The sequence below is a fragment of the Aegilops tauschii genome, chromosome 2 (genome assembly GCF_002575655.3).
Source record: "Aegilops tauschii subsp. strangulata cultivar AL8/78 chromosome 2, Aet v6.0, whole genome shotgun sequence".
NCBI classification, from domain to species: Eukaryota; Viridiplantae; Streptophyta; class Magnoliopsida; order Poales; family Poaceae; genus Aegilops; species Aegilops tauschii.
This window is the reverse complement of record NC_053036.3, coordinates 462,994,234-463,013,769: the sequence shown is the minus strand read 5'-3', so window position 1 is coordinate 463,013,769 and position 19,536 is coordinate 462,994,234. Positions and strand designations below refer to the sequence as shown.

General features: G+C 44.6%; 4 protein-coding genes across 4 annotated transcripts; 2 read left to right on the top strand and 2 right to left on the bottom strand.

Moving 5' to 3' along the window:
* Window positions 1–2,903: 2,903 nt before the first annotated feature.
* Window positions 2,904–4,674, bottom strand: LOC109782136 (uncharacterized). The gene is made up of 3 exons (XM_020340735.3): window positions 4,533–4,674; window positions 4,268–4,411; window positions 2,904–3,707 (listed from the first exon to the last, which is right to left on the bottom strand). Exons 1-3 carry the CDS (start codon window positions 4,599–4,601, stop codon window positions 3,150–3,152), a joined length of 771 nt encoding a protein of 256 aa, XP_020196324.3. The 5' UTR covers window positions 4,602–4,674; the 3' UTR covers window positions 2,904–3,149.
* Window positions 4,675–5,651: 977 nt separating this feature from the next.
* LOC109782132 (uncharacterized) lies at window positions 5,652–6,194 on the top strand. The gene has a single exon (XM_020340725.1). The coding sequence runs from the start codon at window positions 5,652–5,654 to the stop codon at window positions 6,192–6,194; it is 543 nt and encodes a 180-aa protein (XP_020196314.1).
* A 1,761-nt stretch (window positions 6,195–7,955) lies between these two features.
* Window positions 7,956–11,507, bottom strand: LOC109782109 (uncharacterized). Its single transcript, XM_020340701.3, has 8 exons — window positions 11,186–11,507; window positions 10,525–10,736; window positions 9,718–9,999; window positions 9,503–9,625; window positions 8,961–9,111; window positions 8,678–8,889; window positions 8,449–8,485; window positions 7,956–8,316 (listed from the first exon to the last, which is right to left on the bottom strand). The coding sequence occupies exons 1-8, from the start codon at window positions 11,505–11,507 to the stop codon at window positions 8,186–8,188; spliced, it is 1,470 nt and encodes a 489-aa protein (XP_020196290.1). The 3' UTR covers window positions 7,956–8,185.
* Window positions 11,508–11,714: 207 nt separating this feature from the next.
* On the top strand, window positions 11,715–18,498 carry LOC109782095 (uncharacterized). Its single transcript, XM_020340683.4, has 7 exons — window positions 11,715–12,774; window positions 12,952–13,240; window positions 13,963–14,135; window positions 17,055–17,174; window positions 17,264–17,354; window positions 17,670–17,907; window positions 18,013–18,498. Exons 1-7 carry the CDS (start codon window positions 11,715–11,717, stop codon window positions 18,346–18,348), a joined length of 2,307 nt encoding a protein of 768 aa, XP_020196272.1. The 3' UTR covers window positions 18,349–18,498.
* Window positions 18,499–19,536: the final 1,038 nt, after the last annotated feature.

Here is a 19,536-nt window from a genome sequence, read left to right as displayed (position 1 = left end):
CTGTGCTAGAAACCAATCCAGGAAGTAGATGCATTGTCACAACAAAGCATCTGAAACTACATCCAAGCAAAAACCCAAGATTCCATGGCTTGTTCATCTGCCTCAATGCTTGCAAAGAGGGTTTCCTTAATGGTTGCAGACCATTCATAGGTATGTGCACACCTACTAATTAACTAGTGACTCTACATTTATATGTGCACACCCACTAATTTGTTGGTAATCTACTTGTGATCTTGTATGATAGGTGTTGATGGTTGCTTCATAAAGTTGACAACAGGGCAGCAAATCTTGGCTGCCACTGGAAGAGATGGAAACAATAACATATTTCCCATTGCTTTTGCAATAGTGGACAAGGAAAACACAGCAAGCTGGTCTTGGTTTCTTACTCAATTAAAATATGCCATTGGTGGTGAGTCAGGCAAGTTTGGCTACTACACTATTATATCTGACAGGCAAAAGGTACTACTATCTCTACTCTAATCATTGCTTGCATTGCTTATTAATTGTCTTTGTTTATTAATTTCATACATGTCATTGTTGTAGTATTCTCAAACTGTAGTTCATTCAAACAGGGCCTTCTTACAGCCATAAACAATGTATTCCCCAATTGCAAACAAAGATTCTGCCTTAGACATATTTATCAGAACTTTCAAACTGCTGGTTTTAGAGGGGAAGAGTTGAAGAAATACATGTATCAGGCAAGTTATTCCTATACTGAGCATGGTTATGTAACTGCAATGGAAGGCATGAAAAAGGAGTGTGAGCCAGCTTGGAAATGGCTATCTAGGATACCAAAACATACATGGGCTAGGCATGCCATGGACAACAATTGCAAAACTGACTTGGTAGTGAACAATATAAGTGAAGTTTTTAACAAGATGATACTTGATGTCAGAGCCAAACCCATTAGAACTATGGTAGATGGGATCAGGACAAAGCTGTTAGTGAAGTTCAATGCAAATAGGACAAAGACTGAGACTGCTAAGTGGCAGATATGCCCAACATATGCTGAGAAGCTAGAGGAAGCAAAACATCATTCTAGGTTTTGTCAGTCTATCAAAGCTGGACCTGATCTCTTCCAGGTGACAAGTGGAGAAAGCACATATGCAGTTAACTTGTTGCTACATACATGTGGTTGTAGGAAGTGGTACATGTGTGGAGTACCTTGCAATCATGGTGTTTCTGCAATCAACAAGGCAAAACTACAGCCAGAAGATTTTGTTCATGATTTCTTCAAGAAACCAATGTATAAGGCAGCTTATAGTCCAATAGTTTTCCCTGTGCCTGGGCCTGATTTGTGGCCAAAGACTAGAACCCCTGACATTGAACCACCAGTGTTCAAAGAAAAGCCAGGAAACAAAGAGACAAAGAGGAGAAAGAGCAAGTTTGAAAAGCCAGCTCCAAAGGATACATCTAGGATGGCAACTATCACTTGTAGCAATTGCAATAGGACTGGGCATAGATACACTAGTTGCAAGCAGGCTCTTAAACCATCCCTAGCTATGAGAATGAACCAGCACCAGGTAACTATTGTTGTAGGTTTTTGTACAATTTCACATACTAGTTTCTAACATTTGTATGCTATAATTTCAGGAAAACAGGAGAGATGATACACCCAGAACTGTATCTGCTCCTGGTCCCATGCCACCAAGGAGAAGTGCTCCTTCTGCTCCTGCTGCTGCTCAAACTGCAGCTCCAGCTCCACCAGCTCCAAGGGCTCCAAGGGTATCAAGGAGAGCTCCTTCTGCTCCTGCTTCAGCTCCCAGTGCACCAAGGAGAGCTCCTTCTGCTCCTGCTGCAGCTGCTGCTCCTCCTGCTACAAGGGCAACAAAGAAAGCTAAAACTACAAGGACTGCAACTTCTACTGCTGGTGCTGGTCCAAGTTCTACTGCTGGTGCTGGTCCAAGTTCCTCTACTGCTGCTGGGCCAAGAGGAAGAAACAAGTTCATCCCCCCAAGAGTTGCAGGTAGTGGAAGAGTGAGGAAGCCATCCTTTAAGATGTCTGAGTGGTTCAACTGTTCTCAAGGGAGCAGGTGAAGTTGTGTTAATTTGTGGTGAAAACTTGTGTTGCTTCTGGTTGTCATGAGTACTTTCATGTTCTAAACATGTTCTAAACATCTTTATTCTGGTTGTCATGAGTACTTTCATGTTCTAAACATGTTCTAAACATCTTTATTCTGGTTGTCATGAGTACTTTCATGTAAGGTACCTAGTGGACTTGTTGGTCTGTGGTGAGCTGATGATGTTCAAAACATCTTTATTTTGGTTGAGTACTTTCTGGTTAGTTGTGGCTCCTAATTTTCTTATTGTTTGCTAATAAGTGTGATGACCTAATTTGATCATCTAGGGTGCCTCGGCGTCGACGGCATCCAAGATAACCTAATATGATCATCTAGGGTGCCTCGGTGTCGACGGCATCCACGATAACCTAATATGATCATCTAGGGTGCCTCGGCGTCGACGGCATCCACGATAACCTAATTTGATCATCTAGGGTGCCTCGGCGTCGACGGCATCCACGATAACCTAATATGATCATCTAGGGTGCCTCGACGTTGACGGCATCCACGATAACCTAATATGATCATCTAGGGTGCCTCGGCGTCGACGGCATCCACGATAACCTAATTTGATCATCTAGGGTGCCTCGGCGTCGACGGCATCCACGATAACCTAATATGATCATCTAGGGTGCCTCGGCGTCGACGGCATCCACGATAACCTAATTTGATCATCTAGGGTGCCTCGGCGTCGACGGCATCCAAGATAACCTAATTTGATCATCTAGGGTGCCTCGACGTCGACAGTATCCAACATATCCTCATTCCATCATTTAGGGTGCCATAGTTAACATCAATGACATAGTTAACATCATACTTAACAACTCTAGTCACTAACATAGTTAACATCATACTTAACAACTCTAGTCACTAACATAGTTAACATCATGACACCATAGTTAACATCATACTTAACAACTCTAGTTAACAACATAGTTAACATCATGACACCATAGTTCAAAGCTTACAAGACATAGTTCAAGGCTACACCCTACTTCAAATACTGCAAACTGCCACTAGTTCACACATTACAAGCCATAGTTCAATGCTTGAAACTTAAGATAATGACCCACATGGTCAGATTACAAATCACTCTTCATCGCAAATATCCTTGATGTCCTTCAGCTTTCTCTTGTTCTTGTCACTAGCTTTGACAAGATCAGCAATGTGAAACTCCAAATTCCTCCTCTCAGTGCTCAACTTTTCCTTCTCCTTCAAATGAGCAAACTTCAGATTCCTAATCACATTACCTTGGGCAACCTGAATGCTCTTCAACTGGTCAACCTTTTGCTTCAGTTCTTTGTTCTCAGCATCCATTGCACCCAGCTGTTCCTTCAAAGCTGAAATATTGTTGTCCAAAGGAGGAGTGATCTCCTCATGTTCACCTTGTTGGACTTCATTTTCCTTGGGAATATTGTCCTGGGTATCAAGTAGGTTGTTCACATCCTCAACAAGCTTCTCATAAGTCTCCTGTAGCTTGTTCTTTTGTGATGTGAGATTGTGGACAAGTGATGAATGTTCCAGACATGCCATCCTATTAGCACGCTGGCAATCCTCATACAAAAGCCATAGTTTGTGAAGAGCATTCTGCAGATGCTCTGGCCACTCCTCATCTACCCAATGAACAACACCACAACTGCTTGCTTCCTGCAAAACAACAAGTACAAATGCATTTACTTCCTTTTTCACTTCACTTCTATTCATTCCAATTCAAAACAACTATAGTATACTGCACATGCACAATTCAGCTCAATTATGAATTTATATCTGAATTTTTAACAGCATACTACACTGAATTTACTTCATTTATACCTTAATTTTTAACAGCACAATACAATTCAGTTCAATTCATTTACTTCATTTATATCTATGAACAATGCACTATCATACTTTTTAACAGCACAATTTACTTCACTCAGTCACTATGGATACCTTAATTTTATATCTTTGTACTTAATTTTTAATAGCACAATTTAATTCATTTACTTCATTTATATCACTGTGGTGTTGTTCATTTATATGTATGAACAATTCATTTACTTCACTCAGTCACTATGGTATGGTACATGACAGTACCTTTAACTAAACTACTAGGTGAATAGTGAACATGAACAATGAACAGTGAACATGAACAATGAACAGTGCATATGAACAATTTATAGTTTCTTCACAAAATGAGCAAACTACAGATTTTTGCTAGCACTCACATCAAGTCCACAGGCAATGAACCTCCTCCCAGTGCTAATCCCTTCGAAGCAAACATGCCTCTTCGCCGGCTGGCCATGCTCACACATCACCATCACCTCATCATCAACACCAGAGTAGTTCGGGTCCTCGATTGTAGCCGGGATCTACATCAACAAAAGAAACGCACAAAATCCATCTCACGGGTTCAAATCGAGCAGGAAAAACAAAATCCCCAAACCGAAACCCTTGCTCAAAGAACCCTAGCTACGAGTACAAATCACTGACCTTGATAGGGGAGCCGCCTGAAGAGTACTCGTAGCCCGATTCCTCGCTGTCGTCGCTCCACGAAACCATGGCGGACGGCGGCCAGCTGGCTTCTCACCGACGGCGACCAGAGCCAGAGAGAGGAGGCAGAGGAGAGGGGCGAGAGAGAGAGAGGGCACGAGGCATCTGTCTGGCGAGCACCGACAGGACCGACCGGCGCGGCGTCTTGACCGTTTTCTTCCTAATGGCGCCGTTTGCCTGTCCGCACGTCACGTCAGCGTTTTCGCGGCCCACCTGTCGGAAAAGAGATCAAACGAGGCTAAACGGCTGTTCAGTGCTTTTTGCAACGGGTTAAGAGATTTTACGGTGTTTTTTGCAACAGATTAACGACTTGGTAGTTTCCTGCAAACCTAGCCACAAATGTGGTGGTTTCTTGCAATTGACTCAGTGCTGGTACGAGACAAAGCCCATTCTTCTTAGCCTCAGTGACAGTCTTTGAGTTTCTTGGACTTCTCTGTTGCAATCACATATTCAGGGGATTGATCGTTCCTATTCTAATAAGCCTTACTTTAGTGTCTAAAACTAAAATGTATACCTTGCCAAGAGACATATACATTTTGAAAAGCGTGGCTTGCATAGTTTGCACTTGTAAAGGAAATATGTCTCCGGTGTTATAAGAAAGATTAGCCATATAGGTAAAGTGGCAATTTCAAGGAAATAATAACATATACCAATACAATGTAAAACAGGACTACATAAAAAACACCCAGTTCATCTTGGGTATGCCTTCACAATCCTGTAATAGGTGAATGATGTGCAATTTTCCTACCCAACAGAAACACAAGGATGTTAAGAGCATCTCCAACAGCTGCGCTATATATCACGTGTGCGGGGGGAAATCATGTTTTAGCGCGCGGAGCGGTTTGACGCGCTCCAGCAGGCGCGGGAGATTCCGGCGCGCGGAAAAAAATAGCCCGCGCGCGAAAAAAGGGCCCCACGCGCAGCAGTTTTGGCGCGCTCATAAAACACGCGCGTCCAAGCCCGCCAACCGCCACTCGAGCGCCTTCTTCTTCCCCGTCGCCCCCTTCTTCCTCGCATCCAGCGCCCCACCGCCGCCGCGCCTTCTCCCCCGTCGCCAACATGTTGCCGCGCGCCCGGAGTAGCTCCGGCTACCGCGGCGTCCGCATCCGCCCCTCCGGCATGTTCTACACGGAGATCCGCTCCGGCGACATGCGTCTCAGTCTCAGGACGTTCGAGACCGCCCGCGCGTACGACGCAGCGGCATGGCGCCTCTCGAGGCCACGTTCCCAGATGAACTTCGAGGACGTGTGGACATGCCTGCAGGCGCAGGACCTCGCGCCTCCGTCGCGGCTAATAACCGACGAGGACCGCCGTGAACACCGTAGGCGGGAGCGCCGCCTCCTCATCGCCGAGGCGGACGAGTACGCCATAGCGGAGTGGCGCCAGCGCTTTCCGCAGGACGTCGCCACCGAGAATGCCTTCTGGGCGGAGAGGAGGGCAAAGCGAGCCGTGGATCAGGCGGACAGGCGTGAGCGGAAGGCCCTGGTGATAGTGCAGTGCGAACTGGGAGCTGCGTCGACTTTTGATGACAACGATCCTCAGTGGGATGACGCGTTTCTGTCGTCGGACTACACCACCAAGGAGGAGGACGACGAGGAGTAGTTTTTAGTATATTTGCATCGTAGTATCGTTTATTATCTATTTTTATTTGTATCGTATTGACTAGTTTGTAGTGTTGGGTTGAACTATACTATTTGTATCATTGAATAAATCTATATGTTGTTTCAAATATTGTTTGTATGTGCTCTGGTTGTTCGCGCCCGCCTTTTTTGTAGCGTCTGCTGAAACGGCTCGCACGCGTAATATTTTGCAGTGCCGCTGGAGCTAGCGCTTTGATGCGCGTAAAAAGATACTATTTCGGCGTTGTAAAAATTATTTTAGCACGTCGCGCGTTGCGCGCCTGTTGGAAGTGCTCTAATTAAGTAACATTAATATGAGCATGACAGAAGAAAACATCTTAGCATAATCATATAGTAGCTCGTCCATACTTACAGCCGATGCCAAACGTGAACCTGAATCTCCATCCTGTTTTGGATGAAGAACAAGAGGAAGAAACAGCACTACGTCAACCAGAACAATCCCCATTCGTGCAATAAGAATATTCGAAAATACAATTAAACAAGGCCGACGTGCTGCTGTAAGGATGCATCCGCCAGTCACACGTCGCGTTGAGTCGTGAGGAAGATGGGCAAGCGAGTACGACGTGGTGCTGCACCCCTACGGCCTACGCCCTGGCTCCTACGGCAAGAAGGTCCCCGTCGGCTGCTCAGCGTTATCGCCGATGTCAATGACACGCCGTTCGCTAGAGCCTCATCTACCGAGGTCAAGTAAACCTCTGCCGGCCTGCGTTGGGAGAGCGCGCGCAGTGTTGACTGTTGAGGAACTGGTGCCCCGAACTGCATGCCGCCGGCAATGGCAGTGATGGGGATCCCCGGGGAAGGGTAGCCGATGATACCGCTGCAGCGCCGCGTGGTGGTGGCCAGCGACGACGGGGCGCGCGTAGAGTGAACGGAAGCGGCGGAGGAACCCGCCGTCGGCGACGACACGGCGCGAGCGCACACGCATGCGGCACGGACAAGGTGGAGGGACGTGGAAAGGCGCATGAATATTACTCCCTTCCGTCTTTTTTACTTTGCATATAAAAATTGTCTAAAGTCAAACTTCATAAAGTTTGATCGTATTTATATGAAAAATATTAACATCTACCATGCTAAAGTTGTACAATATGAAAATTTAAGCAATGACACATCTACTGATATTGATTTTATATTGTGAATATTGATATTTTTTTTAAAGTTAATGAAACTTTATGAGGCTTAACTTTAAACAAATTTTATATTCGAATTAAAAATGACCGGAGGGAGTAGCTCCAGCGGGACGTCGTGCACCGTCGTCTGGAGCGATGGCGTGGTGGTCTCGCTGCGGTCTCCAGTACGGCCGCTAGTATCGCAATGCGGCGTACGTGCCTATGCTTTCGGTGGAGCGGCGGTTGGGGGCCGCAGGAAGAGACATGCGTGCGTGGATGGCGGATTTTTTTTTTGTTACGATCGGGAAAACAAGCGAGAAAAGGGGTGGGATCGGTGGAGGTGGTGCCTGGGGCACCGGTCCAGCATGGCCCGTTGGCCATGCCCTCAGAAGGAAGAGGTGGCCCAGATATGAAATGAAACTATGCTGTCCTCCATTTCTCTTCTTCTTCCCCAAGTTCATCCTTCTCCTCCTCCTCTCAGCCACTGCTGGCCCTGTCATCCGATTGGCACTCCCCATGGCGTCCCTCCCAGCATGGCAACGGAAGTTAAGCCTAGAGTGTGTATTTTCTACTAGTGCTCAGTGTCGTACTTGTATCCTTGTGTAGCAGAGGAATACTTTTTCCATAACTTGTTTTATTCGAATTTAACTTCCGCATCCATGAGACAAGGAAGGTTACAGGAAGACTAGTTCTGGATGCACGCAGTATGATGCGGAATTTACACAACTGGATGTAGGCAGCAAGGGCCTACCAACTACCAAGTAGCAGCCATTTGCTTCTACCACTCAAAGGAACAGGACCCTCATCTGAGTATCGGATGCTGGGACGACAACAACGAACAACACGCTCACGCGATGAACACCTGGATCCTATCTCCCCTGCCGTCCTCAAAATCAAGCAGTATCTGCCCGTTCTGGGGGTTGTCCGAATCCATAGGTGCATTCCGAAGCCTTTCCATGATATTTGTTCCAGCCAGGCCTGCAAAGTGCCAAAGGAGATGATCTATGAATGAAACATACACAGACCAAAGATTCTTTTCTTTCTATCTCGAAAATACAAATGTAGTTACAGATTCATGTTCCTCCTAATAACAAGAATAGAAGCACCAACCTGGTATAACTTTTGTCATCCCTTCTAAGAATCCAGCCTGTTGCAGAGAAAGCAGGAACAGAAGGAAACATCCTTTTAATCAGTATGAGAATTACTCAATTATAGAACATTTGCACAGATACTACTAATAGCGAAAAATCACTTGAGTGTCAATTTCAGAACTTCTGAGTCACAACTAGTACTACATATTGATTATTGAATCGAAAATAGACTGTAAATGGGTTCTTACAGGTATCCTGGCATCAATTTTCTGGACCCCATCTCTTCCTGTAATCTTCAATCGAAGTGTGCGGGACCACATCCCACCTGAAGGACCTCTGCCTCCAGCGGAACCAGGATCATAGAGCTGTGGCAGTATGTCAATAATAGGTTCTTGTGATTTCTCAGTCCTGGACTTGGTGTCTCCTGAACTGCTTGCTTCACTTGTACAATCATAATTACCTATAATTGTGTTGTAGCAGGATAAGAAAAACCATCCATATTCAACATAGTTTACGAGAGAATATGCTCACCACTCCCAAAGGATGACTGAGCTGGTGACGCAACGTATCGCTTTTCCTCTTCATAATAGCGGTTAAACCCTAGCGTATCCTTGATCTCCTCAAATGATGGCAAGCTACTTGGAGGAGGTATGCGGCCACCTTTTATAGCAACAAGAGCATCCTGCACATCAGGGTGTCTTATACAGTTAATGATTGACAGCGGACATGTATCATATGCGTGGTACCAAATTGAACATGAATACACAGAAGATTTTGAACCCACATGATATGCCATCAAATTGAAGAAGCATACAATAACTACCAGTTCACAGGAATAGAAGATGGTACATACGTGACTCTATACGCCTATATGTGAGTGTGCGCAATTTTATTTTTCTTTGGCAAAAACTTCTACCGGGAATCCATGTGCATGATCCCTTAGGACACAACTACTCCTTTTAGTGATAAAATAAATAACATGTGAGTTGGTTTTCAGGCATTTTATCTCTCTTAAGTTGGTGTGCAAATATAACACAAGTACTTGAAGCATGTACAAAGTATAAACAACTAACCTCCATTGCACGCATTGATACCCCAATTAGAGATAATGGGTAGGCTATGATTTTGTAACCAATTTCTTCAAGTTCAAGAGGGCTCAGTATAGGAGTTTTACCACCACCTTCTAACATGTTGGCCTGCAGAAAGAAGCATGGAGTATGCTGAGGATCTTCCATGGCGGTCAGAAATAGTTCGGAAAAACACTACTGCATTATAGAGTAGATCTAACCATTTTTGGAACTCCAGGTGAAACTGCACAAAACACCATCATCTCTTCCCTTGAGGCAAGGGCATCAATAAATAGAACATCTGCTCCAGCATCAGCAAAAGCTCGTGCTCTCCATAACGCTTCATCAAGAGACAAAGCTTGACGAGAATCTGTCCTTGCCACAATAACAATGTCAGAGCCACTCTCCTTCCTGGCATCTACAGCGGCTTTTATGTGCATAATCGCTTCCTCTCTCGAGACAACTTTCCTTCCTTGTGTATGTCCACATGCTTTTGGTGACACCTTCAGAATACTATATACATCATATCACTAAAGAAGGAAGTTATCAAAAGGGAATAAGAAGATTTATCATAAAAATAACGCCAGTCATTTTTTAATATAAAACAAAATCATATCCGCAAAGTGCAATGGAAATAGAATGTTTAAACATATTTTAAATACACCGTTCAAAATCAGGATAAATGATCCTTGATTGCTAGAATATGAATTATGCTATACTAAGAATATGAGATGTCAGCCAGGGTCCAGAGCAGAGACTTATTAGGGCAGTAGCAGGGGTTGTTGTCCAAAATTACAGTTAACATGAAACTGACTGCACAGCCAGGATGTTTAAAACTATATACAAACTCTCGCAAAACATAAACTACATACAAACATAAAATATGTGTAAAATGACATTTAGGTTCTTATGAAGGTGAAGCACTCTAGTTCAGTGATGCAATAGTTTGTGTATATAAAGTAGGTTATAGAAGCAAAACAGCTGGATAATTTAGTAAACAGCACAACATCGAAAGAGTATCAAGATACCTGATCTTCAAGAATAATTCCAGCAAAACCAGCCTTGATAAATCCTTTCACTGTCCTCTTGACATTCATACAGTTTCCATAACCATTATCAGCATCACCAATTACAGGTATCGATACTGCTTCAGTGATCAGACGGCCTTGATCTATCATTTCGCCATAGGACATGAGACCAACATCTGGCAATCCAAGCCTTGCAGCAGATATTGAGAAACCTGAAAGACAAAATACTGTTAATTTTTTCAGGACTGAAATCTTGTAGATCTCCTTTTACATAGGACTGGGCTAGCTCCCTAAGCAACTACTACGCTCTGGTTCCATTTTCAAGTTCTGACCGAGCGACCGTGACTATACAAGTGAAGAACAAACTTGTGATGGTTTGATATGTGCAATGCCACTTGATCAATGTGCCCTCAACAGAAGCATAGGCAATATAGACCAGCACAAGAGCAAATTCTCACTCTAGTATAAGGTTTCATCATCTTTACAACACATGGAGTATATGAGGTAGTACAAGTATAACACTCACAATCTACAGAATGACAGAAACATGGTGGCACAGCAAGCGCGGGTGTTCAGGAATTGGAAGTATGGTACACTATGCTATTATGATGGGAGTGTGTGTGAGAGAGAGTCCTGCAGAAGCAAAAGAGCGAACACGTACCGCTCGTGAAGCAGGCCCTGAACCCGGCGCGCTCGACGAGGCGGGCACTGAGCGCGTCGTAGCAAGCGGGCGCCTGGTGGGCGCCCGGCGTCCCCAGCACTCTCCGGAGCGCCGCCGCGGGCTGTTCCCCGGCGCCCGCTCCGGCGCTTTCTCCGGCTGCGGCGTAGGAGCAGCGGGGGGAGATCCGAGCGCGCACAGACAGGGGAGGGGCTCGGCGCTGGAGGAGTGGGGGCGGACGGACACGGCAGGAGCCGACGCGGCCTGAGGTGCACGGGGACGGCGAGGCGGGCGGCTGGTGCAGGAGAGCGGCGTAGCACGCCATTGCCAGTTTGCCACTGCCCGCTCGGAGAAATCAGCTCCTCCACTACGCACCAGTCCCAGTCTCGCTGCCTCCCCGGTCCCACTTTGCAGAAACCCCCCCACACGCCGATCTGGTTGAGCCCAAGCGTGTGAGCCTATCAGGCAGGCCTAAACTCAGACCCAGCAGTTGCTCCTTCCTTTCCAGCCACAACCCACGCCTCCGCCCGCCATGCCGCCGCCGCCGGCGACGCTGCCGGACGAGCTTCTCGAGGAGATCCTCCTGCGCCTCCCGCCGGAGGACCCCGGGTGCCTCTTCCGGGCCTCCCTCGTCTGCAAGCCCTGGCGCAGCCGCCTCACCGGCACCGCCTTCTCCCGCCTCTACCGCGAGTTCCACCGGACACCTCCCTTGCTGGGATTCTTCGAGAACGATGAGACGGTACTGTGCTATTTTTCTCCCTTGTCCCCCACTTCCCCCTTCTTCCCGGTGCACCCCGGCAAGTGCAGTCTCTTCGTGCTCGACTCGCGCCATGGACTCGTCCTCTCAAATACTATCGGCCCGAGCGGCGAACCCCTCTGCCTCATCGTGTGGGACCTCGTCGGCCACCGCCAGTGGCGGTTGTCCTTGCCGGATTTCGTGGACTGGCCAACCTTTCCAGACTGCGCCGCGGCGGTGCTCTGCGCCGCCGATGGCTGCGACCACCTCAATTGCCCTGGCGACCCCTTCCGTGTGGTCTATGTGGGCACCGATGACGATGGCGTCGCGCAAGCTTGCGTCTACTCTTCAGAGTCCTGTGCCTGGAGCCCAGTGACGTCTTGTGAGCACCCTGAATTGCCCCTGCACGTCAGGCTCTCTCGGCCCAATGCCCTTGTGGGAGATGCAGTCTATTTCTTGTGCACTCAGGAAACGGTAGTCCTGCGATATGACTTGTTCAGCCAGGAGCTATCGATGATTCACTGGCCAGCCATGCACAAGTGGAAGTGCAGCTATATCCTTATGCGAATGGAGGACGATATGCTGGGCTGTGCCTATCTGCAGGAGTCCAGGCTCGAACTATGGTCGATGGAGGCTGACACAGACGGAGCTGTGAAATGGGCAACACGCAGAGTCGTCGACCTCCAGAACTTGCTACCCTCGACCCCCAGATATGTGATTAGCTGCACCGATGGATTTCGTGTCTTTTTTGTGCAGACAGATCTTGGCACTTTCACAGTTGAGCTTAATTCAGGCCGAGTTAAGAAGGTATCCAGTAGCAGTGAAGTCATTCCCTACACGAGGTTCTACACTCCAGGTACTACCATCGCCAAACCTGTACAAGCTCGTTTACGTTTGCTTTCCCATGACTTGTGAATTATTTAATAAGAACTAAGTAATATTTCTGTTAGCTACATGAAATTTAGGTGATGGTGCACAAAAATGACTTTGTGAAATTGGAGATAGCAGTGTCATATATAATTTATATTTTCAGACCTAGCTGGGGGCATAACACCTCCATCAACCATGGCGTCCTCCTCAGAGAATGTTGAGACGACCCAAGACAAGCACCATGTGGGTGATGAGAAGGAGAAATGTGTAGAGAAGGGCGAGGACGATTTTGACTTGGAGGAGAACGGATGGGAGGAGGAGGCCGAGGAAGAGGAGTGGGGATGGGATGGGGAGAAAGCTGCAAATGAGCTGTTTGCCAAGGGGTCCAAGGCGATCGAGGAGGAACAATTCGTTCACGCCATTCACTGTTTCGACGATGTCCTTGAGAGTAGGTTAGAGTTTCTCTCCCTTCCACATGCTGCTCTTACTCCATGGCCTGGCTGTAGCTTGCATACAGATGGATTATTGTATTCAACTTCCAATTAGTCCTGTTATCTGTATTGGTATTTTATACGTGCTTAGTTGCGTTTCGCTTTTGACTTGCATAGTCTTTATGATGAGCTTAGTTTGGTTTAGGAGGTTCTAACTGGTTAGGCAGCAGTAGCTGGGACCTAACCTTCTGTTGTTATGCCATGTGAATTGTGACGAGTGCCACATCAATCTGTATTTGCTTCAGGGTTTGGTGTTTACCCATTTTGAGAAATGCACATGTATTTCTGAAGTGTGAGCTGTTTTCAATATTTGAGCAATATAACTTAGGCCAACTATCCTTACCGCATTTGCACTTTGCAAAAGACTCAGTGATTTGGATCAGAAATTCTTAAACTAAGTGACACTTTGGACCGGCTGTGGTAAGGCTAACTGGTCGAAAGTGCATTTTATTCTAAATACTTCATCGCAGTGCAGTTTATTTATATGCTACTTCAAAATTGCACTTGAACACAATTGGTGCTTGTTACAAAAGGAGACAAACAGAGGATATAGTTAGCACCTTTCTGATGAGCGTAGTTTTGATTGATGTAGATTACATTACTTTCCATGGCCTTATGTTATTTATACTCTTGACAGTGATGCACTTATAAATTTAGTAAAATACGCCTTTGTTGTCACCCAGGGTGCTATTTTATGGGAGACTTTCTCCAATGTGCATTAGCACGTATTACAAATATGGACGTGCTTTGCTGTACAAAGCTCGAGAAGACTTAGTGAAGGGTACAACCAGCAGAGATGATACTGGAAGCTCAAAGGCATCTTGTAGCAATGTGAAGAAAGGTGATACTAGAAAAGGTATAATGCCACTACTCCTGTATTCCGTACAATCATATACGCAAGATATATAATAATAATAATTATGATCATCATCATCATTATGAATACGTAGTGATTAACTTTTTTGTGGTCATGGTTTACAACCTTTGTCTCTTTGTCTGTTCATACATGCCATGGAGTGTACATAATAAACGGCTACTCTATAATGTACTGCATTTGCAAATTAGTAGCCTTGTTTGAAGGTCAGTAATGTCTGGAATTATCTAATCATTCTTTAGTAGACTGTTTCATCAAAGCGGTTTTCAAAGTACTATACATAAATTAGTAAATAGCAAATGATTTCAGGAACTGTCTAGTGGACGGTTGGTCAAGAGGAGGCGCCAACCCCTCAGTTCACGTGGTTGGACTCCTTGGACTTGCCAGGTGCTAGTGCAAGCCAGGGCTCCTGGTGCAAAAAAAGACAGTAGATTATTTCGGATACAGCATACTTTTGTTAGCTCTGCACTTCCATCTCTTGGATAGATAGAGAGGGAGGGCAGAGGCTTTTGGTGTCCCTTTCAGTCAAGAATTGGGGCTTCACAATTACTGCCAATATTTATCTCATAGACAACTAGTGACTTTGAAACTACGAAATAATTGATGACATAAGTTTGTTCAGAAATAGGAAAGTGGAATGAAATCCAGTTCATCCCAAAAGGATTATATCCATTGATAAGTTCTGAAGAGTTTAACCATAGGTAATCTCTTAACCATCCCATCAGTGGAGGATTCATTAAATTGTGAAACTTTGCCCTGCCATAATGTGATATGTTTCCAATGCCAATAAAAAGCAATCTGTCCAATGTTGTTTGACATCCAGAAAACTGCCAAATAAAACGCGTCCCAAGCAGAAATATCACAAGTACCGCCGCACCCTGGGCCATCACAAGGAAAACTATACCCAAAATCCTTTTTATCCATTATTCTCATACAAAAGTCTGTTCATGGTTGGCCACATGTTTTTTTTAATGGGTGCGATATTAGTATATTTGCCATACCATATTTCTGTTATTAGCCTTTCTTTTTTTGCAATGCTTGGTTACTTGTACACTTTGAATTGCAATGTTTCATTCAATACTTTATTAAACAGATGTCGATCTATGAACCATTGGCTTCATTCAATTTTGCAATTGGCTATCTATATCCAATGTATTTGAACGAACTAGCTTTTGCGCAACAACAACAACGAAGCCTTTAGTCCCAAAAAAGTTGGGGTAGGCTAGAGCTGAAACCCATAAGATCTTGCAACCAACTCATGGTTCTAGCACATGGATAGCTAGCTTCCACGCACCCTTGTCCATGGCTAGTTCATTTGTGATATTCCAACCCTTAGATCTCTCTTTACGGGCTCCTCCTATGTCAAATTTGGTCTACCCCGACCTCTCTTGACATTATCAGCACGCTTTAGCCGTCCGCTATGCACTAGAGCTTCTGGAGGCCTGCGCTGAATATGCCCAAACAATCTCAGACGATGTTGGACAAACTTCTCTTCAACGGTGCTATCCCAACTCTATCCTGCATGTCATCATTCCGGGCCTGATCCTTCCTTGTGTGCCCACACATCCATCTCAACATGCGCATCTCCGCTACACCTAACTGTTGTACATGTCATTTTTTAGTCGGCCAACACTCAGCGCCATACTACATTGCGGGTAGAATCGCCATCCTATAGAACCTGCCTTTTAGCTTTTGTGGCACTCTCTTGTCATAGATGGCTTTGATTCGATGGCTCACGTCTTCATCGATATCACCATCCTTCTGCAACATTGACCCCAAATATCGAAAGGTGTCCTTCTGAGGTACCACCTGCCCATCAAGGCTAACCTCCTCCTCTTCATGCTTAGCAGTAGTGAAACCGCACCTCATGTAATCGGTTTTAGTTCTACTAAGCCTAAAACCTTTCGATTCAAAGGTTTGTCTCCATAGCTCTAACTTTCTATTAACCCCCATCCGATTATCACCAACTAGAACCACATCATCCGCAAAGAGCATACACCATGGATATGTCATTGTATATCCCTTGTGACCTCATCCATCACCAAAGCAAAAAGATAAGGGCTCAAAGCTGACCCTTGGTGCAGTCCTATTTTAATCGGGAAGTCATCAGTGTCACTATCACTTGTTCGAACACTTGTCACAACATTATCATACATGTCCTTGATGAGGGTAATGTACTTTGTTGGGACTTTGTGTTTCTCCAAGGCCCACTACATGACATTTCGCGGTATCTTATCGTAGGCCTTTTCCAAGTCAATGAACACCATATGCAGGTCCTTTTGCTCCCTGTATCTCTCCATAAGTTGCCGTACCAAGAAAATGGCTTCCATGGTCGACCTCCCAGGCATGAAACCATTGGCTTCATTCAATTCTGCAATTGGCTATCTATCCAATGTATTTGAATGAACTAGCTTTTGTGCAAGTGTGTTATAAATATGTGCAAGAATGTGAATAATTGGTTGTTGATTGAATTCCAAAGAAAAAAGTTTAAAATTGTGGTCTTACATTTTGCTCGAATTCTTGTATTTTTTTAAATGCACCAATGTATTGATGAATGAGGAAACATTGATGAACAGCTTATCATATTTTTAGTTTGATCATTTACATATTTTATATGCATGTAGTTGTCTTCTCGTTATATTGAAGGGGACACCCTCAAATAAGGAAATACAACCCTCGAACTTTAGAAATGAAAGGAGTCTTAATATTCAGGGTGGTCCTCCCTGTCGCTGGTGTTGTCTGCACCTAAGAGTGGTCCTGCCTCATGTACTGTTGCTCCTACATAACACTATGATAACTAATGACCTTGTTCCATGTGCAATTCTTCATGTCACAGTAAATACCAGTGTAACCACTTACTAAAGAAAAACTCAGCGCAAACATGATTCTGATTTTGTTCAGATTTGGATCTGGCCTGGAAAATGTTACATATTGCGAGGGCAATAAGTGAAAATTGTCCTTGGATGCCTATGGCTAAAGTCGATACATATTGTGCTCTTGCTGAAGTTTCCATGGAAAGAGGTAGTTTCAGACTTTCATTTATCTTAGTTACTCCTGCATTTAATCGCTGAATGGTCTTGATACTCATGGCCCATATTTTAATTGCACAGAAGACATAGACTACTCACTCCGTGCTCGGTTCAAAGCTTTAGCCATCTTGGAGCATTTGGTTGAGCCTGACCATTGTCGGATTGTCGTACTGTATCCTACCAGTGGTAATAACAGTATCTATTGTGTGCTTTATAGTAGTATAGTTTGAAGCATCATATTTGCAACCCCCAAGTGCTAGAGTGGCTGCGCCGTCTAGGTGTGTCTTCAGGTTTTAGGGGTACATTTTAGTCAGTTGATTTCAATAAGTTTGAGCTTACTGAAATCTTGTACAGGTATCTTTATTTGGATAAAGCACATGCTAGTGTATTTGTGTAGATGAGCTTTTATTGCTGAAGAAGAATTCAGTTAGATAGTGCTGCTATAGATTTTGGTTGTTCTTTGTTAATTTCCTTAGTTTGGCCCTAGAAACTTCCACATATTCCTGGCTTTCACGTCGGCATCAAAGATTGGAGACACGCTCCCATATGCTGTAAAGGTTATGTCATTGTACAAGTCACGTGTGCGGAAGCTGAGAAAGGCTCTCGAAGATTTGTTGGCTGTTAAAGGTGAGAATGCACCTGCTGCTGAAGTTGGCTCAGAAGAGTTGTCGCTGGACAATGAGATAGATGTGCTTAATAATATATTCACTGCACTAGAGAACAAGGTAAATAAGTCGGTTCCTTCATGTTACCTAGACGGTTTGCCTCGTGAACCTACTAATACAGCAGTACTGTATGAAGAACTTATAGTTTGAATTTCTTGGATTCAGCTTAAAGACCTGGCGCAAGCATTACTAACCCCAACCTCAGAGGCAAGTGGTACGCATAACGTTGTCTATGCTACACCAAAAGATGCATCTTCGACCTTACAAATTGCTGGACCAAGTAATTCTATGTCTACAGCAGCAACAATCGAGACGCAGAGTAGTACTGGAATCGACCTTGAGACCGCAGGCCAAGGCATGAAACAAGCTAGTGCCAAGCTGATCTCTGCTGAACCTTCTTGTCCCGACAAGCTTTTGGAGGATTCTTCACCTGTAAAAGGTGATAGCAGCAACAAATCCAATCTTCATCCTGCAGCTAGGAGTAAAGTACAGCTTTGTTAGCCGTACTTACTGTGACTTGTGCCATGGAACTTTTTATCGGGCCATATGATCCCATTTACTTAGATGTAAATTCCTAGATGGTGAATGGATGAGATCAATCAAATCAATGTTTTCTTCGATTATACGTTATGGTATCATGATACGATGTCAGGAGTGTCTTTTCTTTATTTAATGCCATGTCATGTAAGCTAAATGCCTAATTCAGACTGCATGATAGGCACCCTCCTATGATAATGCACTGGGAGATATCTCTGGGAGTTAGTAGGGCATCTCTAAGGGCAAACCCCCATTTGTCCGGACGTGGAGTTTCTACACCTGAGCTCATATGCTCCTGCCGTGAACAGTAAAATAAATAAAATAGAGAAACATTTCAAAAAATTCTGAAAAAAATTGTGGCATACTTTAAAAAATGTTTGTTGTGCATGCAAAATTTCATCACGAAATGACATTGATGGAAGGCATGGTAAAAAAAAATCGATACTCTGTAAATGTTACTTTCAAACACATTTTGGAGCTTTTATTTTGTTTTTTTGCCACGACTTCCACGAATGCGATTTCGTGATGAAATTTTGCATGCACAACAAACATTTCTTAAAGTATGCCATGAAAAAATTTCAGAAATTTTTGAAACGTTTTTATATTTTATTTAGTTTACTGTTCACACCAGGAGCATATGAGCTGAGGTGTAGAAAGGTACTTTCGCATTTGTCCTCCCTATTGTCAGCGTACATATGGAAGAGGCCATTTTACCATCGCATCCAATGGCACATTTGAGAAACATAGTTCAACGCACTTGACATTCGACAAAACATACTAATTGATGAGAACGATAACGACAAAACATTTCATTCAACTAGATGTACTAATAATGAGGGCCACAGGTACTTAAAGCCCGGTTGGCTAAGTTCCAAGACTGTAGGGTCTGCCTTGATGATCCTCCCCTCTATTGTGATGAAGTAGGCGACGTTTAGAGGCAATCGCCAGCGGAAGCTTGGGGGGCTACCTCTAGCTCCTCTGTTCTTTGGCACGCTGACGAGTTTCATCTTCGTGGATCAAGACCATAAACGTGGCTATAGCCGTAGCGATCATCAGATTTTCCTCCTCGTCTAGCACATCATTCCTCGCCTCTTCCCCACCAATCTATAGAGATACTAAGCTCCCTTGAATTGAAGCGCTCTGGTGCTTCGA

Excerpts from the sequence above, each read along its gene's own strand:
- LOC109782109 (XM_020340701.3), bottom strand. The coding sequence starts at position 11,507 with ATGGCGTGCTACGCCGCTCTCCTGCACCAGCCGCCCGCCTCGCCGTCC. Across the intron at positions 9,626-9,717 it reads CACCTGGAGTTCCAAAAATG|GCCAACATGTTAGAAGGTGG; the intron begins GTTAGATCTACT and ends TTCTTTCTGCAG. Across the intron at positions 8,317-8,448 it reads GATGACAAAAGTTATACCAG|GCCTGGCTGGAACAAATATC; the intron begins GTTGGTGCTTCT and ends GGCACTTTGCAG.
- LOC109782136 (XM_020340735.3), bottom strand. The coding sequence starts at position 4,601 with ATGGTTTCGTGGAGCGACGACAGCGAGGAATCGGGCTACGAGTACTCT. Across the intron at positions 4,412-4,532 it reads CAGGCGGCTCCCCTATCAAG|ATCCCGGCTACAATCGAGGA; the intron begins GTCAGTGATTTG and ends TTGTTGATGTAG. Across the intron at positions 3,708-4,267 it reads TCATTGCCTGTGGACTTGAT|GAAGCAAGCAGTTGTGGTGT; the intron begins GTGAGTGCTAGC and ends GTTGTTTTGCAG.
- LOC109782132 (XM_020340725.1), top strand. The coding sequence starts at position 5,652 with ATGTTGCCGCGCGCCCGGAGTAGCTCCGGCTACCGCGGCGTCCGCATC.
- LOC109782095 (XM_020340683.4), top strand. The coding sequence starts at position 11,715 with ATGCCGCCGCCGCCGGCGACGCTGCCGGACGAGCTTCTCGAGGAGATC. Across the intron at positions 13,241-13,962 it reads GACGATGTCCTTGAGAGTAG|GGTGCTATTTTATGGGAGAC; the intron begins GTTAGAGTTTCT and ends GTTGTCACCCAG. Across the intron at positions 17,175-17,263 it reads TGAAGTTTCCATGGAAAGAG|AAGACATAGACTACTCACTC; the intron begins GTAGTTTCAGAC and ends TTAATTGCACAG.